The sequence below is a fragment of the Tachypleus tridentatus genome, chromosome 4 (assembly GCF_004210375.1).
Source record: "Tachypleus tridentatus isolate NWPU-2018 chromosome 4, ASM421037v1, whole genome shotgun sequence".
Classification (NCBI taxonomy): Eukaryota; Metazoa; Arthropoda; class Merostomata; order Xiphosura; family Limulidae; genus Tachypleus; species Tachypleus tridentatus.
This window is the reverse complement of record NC_134828.1, coordinates 43,970,262-43,983,199: the sequence shown is the minus strand read 5'-3', so window position 1 is coordinate 43,983,199 and position 12,938 is coordinate 43,970,262. Positions and strand designations below refer to the sequence as shown.

At 31.7% G+C, this 12,938-nt stretch overlaps 1 protein-coding gene across 16 annotated transcripts in view; it reads right to left on the bottom strand.

Moving 5' to 3' along the window:
* The window catches only part of LOC143248987 (bromodomain-containing protein 8-like), a 154,349-nt gene that overhangs the window by 7,464 nt on the left and 133,947 nt on the right, over nucleotides 1–12,938 (bottom strand). For 10 of the 16 annotated variants that reach the window (XR_013027316.1, XR_013027321.1, XR_013027322.1 and 7 more), the window contains one exon: nucleotides 2,961–3,146. The exons of 2 other annotated variants lie outside the window; for them this stretch is intronic. Coding sequence is in view for 7 of the 14 variants with exons in the window: in XM_076498084.1 (XP_076354199.1) it covers nucleotides 3,075–3,146 (72 nt within the window). In the remaining 7 variants the exon portion in view is untranslated. Of the gene's footprint in view, nucleotides 1–2,960; nucleotides 3,147–12,938 lie in introns of those variants that run through there. 4 more of the 16 variants (XR_013027314.1, XR_013027318.1, XR_013027320.1 and 1 more) reach the window with 1 other exon arrangement.

Below are 12,938 nucleotides of genomic sequence, written 5' to 3'. Positions count from 1 at the left end.
GACAAGCACTGAGAATGGGAAAAAGAAAGGACTTTAATAAAGAACATTACCAATAATGAATAGCCATGATTTCCTAATAAACAAGAAAACCTTTGTCTTTTGAAATTTTTTGTGAACGTTAAGTTTTAATATTAAAATATATTCCAGTATTTCTTCCTTAACCACTATCTGCTGCAAAGCGTTTGCAGTAGTTTCCACCCTTGACTCTTAAATTTTCTTTATTTTACCATTTTCACACATACCATTTAAGCTATGCTTTCTTGCAAGCATTATCTGTTTGATCCATAAAACATGGTCTTTTGATAAAAGTTTATCTGGTCAGACAAATAAACTCCCATAGATGCAACTTCATTTAATAAAACTACATATGAAGTAATGGTATTTATAAAGGTGTACGGGGTATGAAATGGACACAAGCATTCAGTGTACAAACTCAAAAAAAATGAAGCATCAAACCCATAGTAAAGAAAAAAAAAAGTAGCTAAAAGATGATCATAGTAGTCTATGAAATAAACCAAAGCTAAATTATTGCAAAGTAAATGCAAAGTTGTAAAGAAGACAAACTTAGCTTCATATACAGAAATACTTGAATGTGTGCTCACCAAGTGATAAGCATATAATTTTATGACAAGAGAATATTTTGTCATTCTTTCCATTTTATGGGCCAATTCTCCCATGCCATTACAGATTGTAAATTTCAACACTATGTTAATGCTTCACTTATCCATGTTGACAACTGAATGAGTCGGAGTGAGAATACTTATCATTCTTCAGAATTCCATATACTTGTACCCAGGACATGTCCTAAGGATTCTACTTGAATAAGCATACTGATCGAAGTTTGGGTCTGAAATAAATGTCACGGTACTATATACAGTGTTTTAACTATTTAACAAGAAACTAGCATATGGTATCAGTATTTATTGGAAGAAATAAATGTAATAGCACTCCACAAATAATAAACCTTGATAAAAACAATGTTTAACACCACATATTAAGTTTTGTTGTCATCCGCAACCCAAAAAACTTAAAATTGTCAGAAGAGCAGAGTTCATATAAAATCTATATGTGAAGTTGACTGCACTCCTCAACAAATTGCTGCAGGCTTGAAATGCTCCTTAAAATTGTCATGTACTCCCTAGATTAGTGGTTCTTAACCTGGGGGTTGTATGAAGTTCCTCGAGGGTTATGGAAAGTTTGGGAATTATTGGGGAAATCATGGAGCAGTTTGTAGTTTTTGTAGCAAGTGCCTGTAATTGCCTACTAATGAGAAACACACTAAAGTGAGGCAGTTGAACCACGTCGAGATGCTTGTTGTGCAACCATCTAATTTTAAGTAAAAATTTTCATATATTATGTTTTGAATTGCCTAAATTTTTTAACAATATAATATTAATACATCGAACTTAAAATTTAAATATCAAAGTTTCCATCATATTTAGTATATTTTCTCATTATATATATTATATCAACCCTCACACTGAGTGAATATGTAGGTTTTGTATGATTTTCAGTAATTCCATGGATTTTGCATTTGTTTAGCACTTATAGCATTTCTCAAGGTCATTTATTTGTAACATTTTCAATAAATTAGGATCTTTTTATAGTTTTGTTTTATTCTACCTTTATGCAAAGTTCACCATTACAAAAATTATTATAGGGGACACGGTAATACCCTGGAGGGTCTCAGGGGTAAGACGATGAAAAAGGTTAAGAACCACTGCCCTAGACTGTAAGACTGGGACAGGTAAGTTTGAAAATATGAAAGGAAGAAGCAGAACACCTAAACTCAATTATACTGGTGTTAAGTATCTTTTATTTATGTAGCCCTTGGGACAGAAGAAAGACTGCCACAGATCTCAAGCATGAAAGAAACAGCCATGTACTAAATAACAGAAAAATGTCCAGATCTACAGTATGAAGAAGATGTAATGAGAATGAAATATTTAATTGTGTAGCAGTTAAGAAACCTTTACTTCAAATACCCAAGTATTATCAAAAGACTGAAATCTGCTAAAAACTACAAAACTGCATTGCTGATGATTGGAAAATAATGAAGGAATGAGTCCAAATTTGAAATATTTGGTTCAATGCATAAGTTGCACATCTGGTGGAAAGAAGATGAAAGATACTTACCTCAATACATAGCAGCTATCATGAAGTAAGGAGTGATAGTTTGAGGGTAGTTTTCTGTTTAGGCAACAGAAGGCGTTTGCAAAATAGATGGAATAATGAACTTACACAAGTACCACCAAATATTGATCCATCAGGGTATACACAGTGGTTTGTGTATTATTGGTAAAAGATTCTAATACCATGAAGATAATGAACTCAAACACTCATTAACTCTATGCAGAAATTACTTAGCTAAGAAAGAAGCTGCTGGAGTCATTCAAATGATGCAATGGCTCTCACAGAGCCATGATCTCAACTCAACTGAGTAGATTTGGGATCTGATAGATCAACAACTTGAGATATCAAAAGATACTTCAAAATAAATTTTATTTATGAAAGTGTATTAGACACATTTGGAGTACAATTCAAAATAACATATTGATTACATATGTTGCAATAATGCCTCAAATGCCATCTGCAGTTATTAAAGCAAAAGTGGGACACACAAAATATTAACTGTTTGCTGAACACAAGCACTTCTATTGAGTTTTTGTTGTACTAAACATGAAGATTAATAAAACTTTGATGTTTCATCTGTGATGATTTACCTTCCATTGTTTTTTTAAAATAGCCTGAAATTTAATTTTTGACTTTATCCTACCAGTTTTGCATAGTACTGTATATTGTAATGTAGAAGACAAATGTAATTTCAAAAGAAATTAAAAAAAACAACAGGTTTATATACACATATTCAAGGTGGATATTGACTGATGGGCTATTTCAACTGCAAGAGAGAAGTTGTCTATAAGAAAAAGGATCAGATACATTGGCACAACCATAAAATCACATTCTTTCACATTTATTCACACTTTTTTAATTTTAAAGGAAATACAGAAGTCTTTAGTAAACAAAAACACACACTAAATGCTTGTCTTCCACAGACAGATTACTTCTCCACATTAAAATGGGCGTTTTTTTGGTATTTTGGATTCTTTATCTGATGAGGAAGGTTTTTTCTTTTTCTCTTCTTCCTAGAAATGGCATATGATATCATTATTTCTTTCAAGTAAAAAAGTAAAACCTATCAAAATTCAATTGCTCTTCTAGCTAAATCTAAATATTTGCTGGTTAAATTTAATTTCTAAAATCTAAACTTTTATGAGAATATTCTTCAGATCAAAGGGTTCAAGATTTTAGACACAGTACTATGCACTTTCGGATGTAAGTGCACTGCAAAATGGACTTTTGTGGCAAAGTGTAATACTTCTTGAATATTTTTCTTCTAGCTAGTTGTTCTAAATTATGATAAAGGCTATACCTAATCCACAGATGTCTCTGAACCAGCTATATAAGAGTTAAAGTTCAGCAAAGAAACAGACAGGCATTGAGCACCACTACTACAATAGCTAACAGGAAATTTTATAAAAATAAAAAGGGAGGGTACTACTTTCCACTCAGATCAATTTAAATCTAAACCCTATCCCCGTCTTGTGTGCATCATATGCGATACACAACTACATTTACTTGATATGTTATTGAAGTTTGCAAACGTGGCAATAGAAACTGGTCATTCTCATTCAATATACAAGATTAAAGCATCATATGTCACACTCAAAGGTATGTGAATGATGATAGATTCAGCTACTTTCACTCAACATAAAATGTAAACTTAGGATAAATACAACAAATTATATATATATCAATACTTATGTATAATGTTAAAATAATAAATGTACAACAATACTCAATTTAAATCATTTCAAAATAATGATTCTACATGTTTTGATGTGTGAAGTTGCAAACAATAAATTTCACAATTTATATTCTCTTAAATATCACGTCACCTGTCTGTAATTTTGCATTTATTCATAAATATCAGAACAAGTCTCTCTATGTTCTTGTATAAATATTTGTTGGACCTTCAGCACTATTTAATAATTTATAATTATTTTTAAATTTCATTATTTTCACCAATTCTTGAAATAATGACTGGGAATGAATGCTACTGCATGTGAATGTATTGCAGAATTGGACAGTAAAATCATCTTACAACTAAATGTAAAAACCTCCCTAAAAGAAAAAACATTTTGCCCAGTTATAGTTTGACTGATCATTATTAACAAATACAACATATAAATCATGATACTTGTTTTTACTGCAGGGATTCAATTGATGAAATTATTCATTTCAGTTGTAATAAGAGAGAAGTTAGATAAGCCTTACCAGTAATGTTTTCCTGTTATATTACCTAATTAAAGAAGTATCTGTGTTATTATGTAATTCCAATATTAGGTGTTCATCCTTACACACATGTAACTAACTACTATATGGCTCTAACATTAGTAATACTAGGCTTATTGGTAACATAAATTTAATCGTTAGGCCTATATTATTTGTAACATAAGGTTACCACTATTTTATCACCTTTCATAGTATGCAGTTCATATTTGAACCCAAACAGTTAGGAAAATAAGTGTGTACTATGTGTTAGTGTTTACAGTATTATATATTGTTTCTTAAAAACCAGAAGGAAAAAAAAGAAGCACTTTGTAGAAAAGCTGCACAAAATCATCCATCAGAAAACAAATTCACATTTTATCATTTTTACATTAGTTTTCTGTAAATGGATAGGATGTGTTAAAAGTCTTGCCAGAATTATTGGACACAGGTTTCTTCAACTAGGTCTGATACCGAAATAAAAACACAACTATGCAAGCCAATCCGAAACATGGAATCTCATACTATATTTAACATTTGAAACAAAATTTTTCATATGTAAACAATTTATTCATTGTTTGTTTCTATTTTTTATGTAAAGTTGCATAAGGGCTTTCTGTACTAGCCATCCCAAATTTAGCAGTGTAAGACTAGAGGGAAGTCATCATCACCCCTCGCCAACTCTTGAGCTACTCTTTTACGAACAAATAATGGGATTGACCATCACATTATAATGCTCCCAAGGCTAAAAGGGTGAGCATGTTCAGTGTGCAGTCATTATGAAAAATGAAATATGTTAACACATTATCATGGACAAAAGACAACAATCTTTTAATAAGAGAAATTGGAAGAGAAATAAATCAGATACTTCTCAGATATATAGTCTGATAAAGAAATGTATCCTTTAGGAAAGAATATGTAATTCCTAACCAATATTTTCCATACAATCATTATTCTCATCACAGCCAAATTCAGTTCATACTACTACATACATTGATTGTTCCTCTCCAATTTTCCTGTTTTTCTCTAAATTTTTGCACTGCTTCAACTCTAATTTATTGGGTTTTTTAGATACTTTTTTGCCAATCAATTTTGTAACTTTTGTAATTCCAATCTCTACCAATTCCTTCTTTCTCCCCATTATTTACTTCATCTTCCTAATGTTTTTTATTCCTCATACCTATCTCCACCAAACATCCATTCAGCAACCCTAGTTCCATCATTTTTCAATGTTTTCAAAAACCTGTCTAAAATTTTTTCATCCTACTGTTTTCTTATTACATCTTTCTTTCAACTGTAACAAATACTGCAGTGTATTCTGATAAAATTTTCAGTACTTACTTCATAAATTTTCTTTGAAAATTTTACACTTTATATACCTGCTACCTATATTATCATTGATCTAACCAGCAAGACAATGATTTGAATTTTGTGTTTTATATATTTCATTCTATTTCTATTTTTATGCTCTTGGTAAATCAACTATATCCAAAACCTCATTTGCTTGGTACCAGTATCTTTGTGAGGGTAAGATGAGGATCATACCATCTTCACCTCAAGCCTAAGAATCAAGACGGAACCTAACATTCAACACCAGGAGCTTGCAGGGTAGTCCAATACCGTGGATGCAGGAATATGTCAACAAGAATCCAAGAAAAGTCTAACATATGCACTCAATCACATCAAAATAACCCAAAGTCAGTAACAATTTCATAACTAAATGAGGGAAAACTCAGGGCAGAAACAGCAACAAGCCAAGTAAACCTTCTGTGACTAAGAACATAGATAGAAGACAAGTTGAAAGAGGAGGATGGACAAACTGAAATCTGTGTGAGGACTAATGGTGATTGGTTCACTCAGTTTACAAAATCTCACTTGCTAGATACCAACATTCACACAAGGGTAGGAGGAGGACATCCAATCTGAGGAGTAAACTGATGCAATTTTCACAAGGAATTTATAATCTAGTGATTGTGTGGAACACTTCATTTCAAAGATAAGCATGCATAGTCATGGAAAATATACAAGAATGAACTTGATCATGAGTGCAGATTTGGTAGTAAGATGTTTGTTAATGGTTATAGTCATCTAAAAGGAATTCATTCCAAGTACATGCAGAACTGTAACCTTATTTCTCTCCTATAAATACTCACATCCAATACAAACAACACAAAAAGGAAAGACAATACATAATTTTACATAATAAAAAATACTCTTTAGCATAGAAATTCAATTCCCAGTTAAATCTTTTACAGTAACACTGCTGAATTGGTGAAACAAATCCATTAGAAATGAGAAACCCTTTAATAACAAATACAGTGCATACTAAAAAACCCTTTAACATATGTGCAAGCATAACAAAAAACAACAACGGTTATCTCTCTCAAAAATCCTTTAACACCAACTACAAATATGAAAAAAACTCTTTGATAATGATTAAAAATCACCCCTCAAAAAAAGATTAAAATGAAATAGTTTACTCCAAACACTGTCTAGTGCTTTGGTGCAATGTGGATAAGGAGCAAACTGCTTCCTTTCTGAGGAGAAATGAAGATCCTGTTTTTTTCTGCAGTTATGGATGGTTGGTTATGTAATTGGCATAGTGAGAAAAATGGAAGTAATCTAGGCTAGTGCTAACACTAGGTTTACTTTTATTGCACCTCAGTTGAAAGCAAGTGCTTGATTACAAACATGTATGATGTCACCAGCTGAGGACTGAACAACTGCATGAACTCCAAGTTGTTGGAGCAAAGCCAATTCGAGCTATCAGATGTGTACACCAAGGATAACTGAACTCTTGATTTTAGCATTGTAACTCCAAAATCTTAACACTGTCCTACAGTGGGACGATTGAATATGCCAATGCATTTGTGGGATCAGATAGGTGATAGAGTGAATCAACAGTAAGTATCACATAGGTACATAAATTTGTATAAACAAAAAGTCCATAGACATTAAAGATAAATCTTCTGAGAGCACACCTGAAAGCTTCAGACATATCTCTTAACCAAAGTGATTCATATTTATTTATAAGGTAGTTAATAGAGAATAGTTTTATAACCAGGTAGTTACGATTCTTTTTACAACTTATGGATTTGGCTGATAATCTAACCAATTTATATTATTTGAATTTGCATTTTTAATCTGAACTTTTGCCTTTTTCCAAGTTCAAATTCTTGATCGTTTTGGTTGTGTCATTCGTCAGTTAGCCAGAATTTCATTTTATTGTGTACAAAGCTTCCATTTTTGATATTAAAGTTGACATGGAAGGAAGAAGTTATGAATATAACTACAACGTATATGATTACCTGTAAGGGCTACACTTCACTACCAACCCAAAGGCTCTTGGATCATGCCTAACATTCATCCTTGTAGAGTTCATGGATGAAGATGCATTGCTGGTAGATATACAGAACATAAGGAATTTGGCTGTCAGTTACTGGGCTGATTTAGAGACCTTTTAGGGATAGGCAGCCCTAGTTGGTAAAAAAAAAACCACTAGCAGAATCAAACCCCTTGCCAATCAAAGTGATCATCACAGTTTCTGAAAAACTGATGGAAACCATCGTTTCCACTCATGGTTTAGCCAAGATTACAAATTGCTCAGACAATGTTGCCAACTGAAGAATCATCTGTAAAGAAGAAATCTAGATGGATGTCTCAACATCAGAACCTTTCCTAAGAGGTTTTTTTAGAGACTGTTTAATTACCATCCTGTGAACTCAACAGCTATGAACCAATCTCTAGCAAGACCAGTACAACACAAAGCTTAAGATAATCTTTCTGGAAATGAAGTGTCCTTGAGAAGTAACTGAATTACAGGAAAAAAGGAAAATGTTCTTTGAAACTTGACCACTACAGTGAATCCAACCAGTAAAGGCCTCACTGGCTATTATACCACCAAATCAGCAAGGATGCTTGTACATCTACAGCTGATTCAGTGACAACACTAACTAGAATGGATACAAAGTGAGGAACCTTTTCATAAGCAGCAGTCAAGCCATCACCAAATAAGTGATCCAGGTGCAACAGTCATCTCTGTTGATCCCAGGCTACAGCAAAACTGCATTATCAATCAATGTTTGTAAGTTGGACCGAGTTTAGCCCTATGCAAGGATTTGTTAATAAAGTTAAGCTGAGGGCAACAAAGTCCAGGCTTCATAGCTGTCCTGGATAAACTTAAATACTGTCTACATTAAAGGGTCAATTTTGTGTTTTATGATTTATGTGCATATTATTTCTAATGCATAGATAAAGGGTCTATTTCAATTTAATATTTTCTTTACTTATAAATTACTTGCACAGAGTTTGTTTCTTTGTTCGTTTTTTGAATTTTGCACAAAGCTACTCAGGGCTATCTGTGCTAGCCATCCCAAATTTTGCAGTGTAAGACTAGAGGGAAGGCAGCTAGTCATCACCACCCACCACCAACTCTTGGGCTACTCTTTTATCAATGAATAGTGGGATTGACCGTCACATTATAACACACCCACGGCCGAAAGGGCAAGCATGGTTAGCAGGACGGGGATGCGAACCCGCGACCCTCGAATTACAAGTCGCACGCCTTAACGCGCTTGGCCATGCCGGGCCACCTTGCACAGGGATTTATTTTGTTTTATTGTATACAAATTTAAGTTTTAAGATTTGTTTTAGATTAATTTTAGACTGCTTGTGATTTACAAGTTGTATTTCATTGAAATTATAATGCAATTCACAAAAGCAACTTATATTGAAGTGTTTGTTTTATATTCGTCTTTAATTGTGACTGTGTTATTGTGTATTGGAATTTTAATTTTGTATTTTGCACCTGTGTTCAAAGATGGTTTCAGCTGTTTTTTTTCTTATTTGTCCAGTTCATTCCAACAAAAAGTATTATGGTTATTGGGTTTAATCTGTAACCCTTTAGCAACAGGTCATGGGTCAAAGGCCATATCACTGTATTTGCTGACTTACATTCAAAATTTTATTGAACTACTATTTTATAAATTTGTTAATAACTTTGGAATTAAATTATATATTATAACTCAAACTTTAATATTATATACGACTTAACTTCTTACATTAAAACTAAAATCAAAAGAACACATATAAATACAGATTTTAGTGAAAAACGTGGTATAATGAATGCAGTTAAAAACTAGATGTTTGTGACGTCAAAATACTAAGTGTATAGTTTCATACAAATCAGGATCTCAAATTACTAATGTTAACAAGCTAGAATATAAAATAAGGACCTCATATTTTTTATTTTGCTGAGATATGACTTATGTACTGAACCAAACACAGTGGCCCCATTCACCTCTTCTCATTTTTGGAAACAGTATCTTCTATTTACAAACTTCAATATATGGCATATGAATAAACACTTAGCAGCTTAAAATGTCCCCAGAATGGTTTTCTCGGCCATTTTAATCTGTGAAAAGGCTACCACCTTCTTTTGAGCAAAGAGCAAAGATGTTGAGAAGGTAGGTTGTGGCCTTGGTGTGCTCAAAGTTTCATATTTCTTAAAAACCTAAATATATCTTAGTTACTAAGCTTAATAAATTATAGTGAAATTATAAGGTATCAATATAATTATTTATGATTTCTGGGTTATAAAACTGTATATATAAAACCTAAAAAAAAGTTTGTTTGATATTTTTCACATGCAAAATTTTAAAAGGCTTAGCAACCTGTGTCCAGCAGCAACTGAGCTCATAGGTGATAGCTAGAAGAGATAATTATTTGCTTTACTTTTTATTTATTATTATATATGTTAACAAAAAACAATTTTAATAATTTATATACATATGGACATGTAGCATGAATGCACATGCACCACGTGAATGCAAGTAATGTTAGCTAGGCATGACTGAAAGGTGAATATAAAAAAAATAATAAATATATAGTGTTATGGGACTTTAGCTATTTAGACTAAACATTTATATCTTTGTGTTATAATACATAGTCATTCTAGCACACAAAAAAAGCATAATTTATATTATTTCCTAGGTTTTCTATGATGGTTGACAAGGTTGGTCAAGAGATAGACCCTACATAGTTAGAGTATAAAAATAAGGTAAAATATAAAGTCTTACTGAAAACAAACATTTGAAATGTATTTACGAGGTTTTAGAGATTACAAAAATAATATCTGAGGTTTTTGGGATGAAGAACAATTTTCTTAATCATAACAAAAACTCACTTTGCACTCAGACTAGTAATGAAAAAAGAGTAGATATTTTCACATACAAATCTTTAACAAAGATATTTCATTAAAAATCTGATTTTCTGTGTACAAAATACTTGTAATCTTTTTACTAAAAGCCTACATCATTTTGTGAAGATACACATGCTGTATCACAAGTTATAGTGCAAATACTTAGCATGTGTAGACAAACTCATGTAATTTTATATTAAGCCCATCACAAAAGAGTTAATATAAATAGATAAGAAGCACTGATATGTTTACATAACCCAGCCTCTTAATATGTCAATACAGTTCCTCCTTTCCTAGTTCCTATCCAAACTCCTATGATATTTTTCTGTCTTTTTTAACACTTTTTAAAAATATTTCTTCCATTCTCCTATTTCACTGTTTGCTCTCTGTTTCCCTTCCATTATATTTGTTGACATCTTCTCAAAAACCTTTTATAAGTCTACTCTATAATACTGTCACAGATTCCATCACATTTTTTTCTTTATATATAACTTACAGGGGTCTTTTCTAGTTTTAATATATATTGCTATCATCTTCTTCCAGTGCCTTCCTACCTATCAATAAATGTCTTCTTACTTGCCTCATTTTCTTTTCACATGATAGTGAGTTTCAGGAGAAAATCTACACTTGTAGAGATTGCTTATTTGAAGATAAGTCAAAGCTAGCTTTGGGTAACATAATGACACTTGATAAAAAAAAACAGAAGATTACAAGTAGAAATCAAGGATGCAAGACAGAAAAAGGTAAAAGTTCTTTGAGTGATGGTCAGAATTATTGCTGAAGCTACAAGGATGAATAATAGTACAAAACTTATGGCTATAAAGACAAGTTCAGTTAGTACTCGGCCTCTACTAGATTTGAACTTTTGCCTACTTATAAAAAGGAACAAGATGATCAAAAGTTTTACATGGTGAAGAACTCTCTTTTAAATACGTTAATATTCAGTCATATAAGGATAAGAGTAAGGAAATATTCAGAAATATACTGATAGAAATAGGAAAGTATTCAAAAATATGGGAATAAAAGCAAAGAAGTTTTGTATATATTTCTATCACTTTTCTCAATAAAATGTTATACTTGTTAATCTATAGGTCACTTTTATCTATGGCTGAAGAAGACATTTTCTTTATTTCTATGCCTTTACTTAAAAATGTGCACTCGCGTATTCTTAACCCATTTTGGCTGTTTTCACAAAATTTGAAATACAAGTGTGCAAACTCATTAAATATCTGAAACATGATGAGGAGTTTTCTTTATTCTCTATTTAGCGTATGCAGCACAGATAGCACAACAGTTCAAACATTTAGTAAACAAATGATCCTGGCACAAACTCATGGTTAGTGTCTGGCTAACAATCTGACAGTTGAGAATTTGAATCCACATCACTGAACATGTTCTTCCTATATGGCTGCTGACTACACCAGGCATTCCAGTGTAAAAATTCTTAGCTTAAAAAATATTGGTCAATCCTAAACTAGATGGCCCTAAGGTCAAATGTAAAAAACATCAAATTACCTTCAATATAAAAATATTTTATCTTTAGTTCCATTCAGGAAAAAATATTTCTTTTAATTTTTATTACAATAAAATTGATACCAAAGTATAAAAATCTTTAAAATTATACGTTTCATTTTTTTTTTACTATCAAAAGGGCATATTTAAACAAGTTCTCAATCTTCATTTATTTACATCACATGAAACTTGTTCACATGAATTACCCAATTCAGATAATCTTCCTACCCCTAATTGAGCTTCTGAGTTTTAATGCAAGTTACAAGCTTATAGTACAGATATTGCTAAGAAATAACTTAATTTCGTAGCCTCCAATCATTTTGATTTACAGAGGTATAAATCAGACAGCCAAACCCACGTCATTCCCTACTATCACATTCCAGTTTTCCGAGAATGTCAATAATTACTTCCAATGTTTGCTTACATATTATTTATAACCCACAAAAAGACAAAGGTATAAATTATACTGAAGTATACAACAGTTTACCTTGTTCTCATGGCAACTTTTGAATTATTTGGCCTGAAGATTCAAAGTTTCTATCTCCAAATTCACTTTAACTAATTAGCTCTTTCCCTAAAAGTTTGATTGATTTTAATGACTTTGTAACCTCAAAGTCACCATCTGAGTTTCTATACTATAACCTTTAATATGTTTTGTGTGACTTCACAAAACTGGACAAGCTTTCAATAAATATTACAAGACTTTTCAGCATAAAAAATGAAATATTTTAAATATTTTTACTAAAAATTTTTTTTATAAATGTAGGGTGTCAGATTGCATACATTTCCATGTTAAGATTAAAAATACTTTATTTCATCTGAAAATTTCCAAATTTCATTTGTGTAATCTTTCAAATCTTCTATATAAATATCAAAATCTTTTCAGTAAAACATT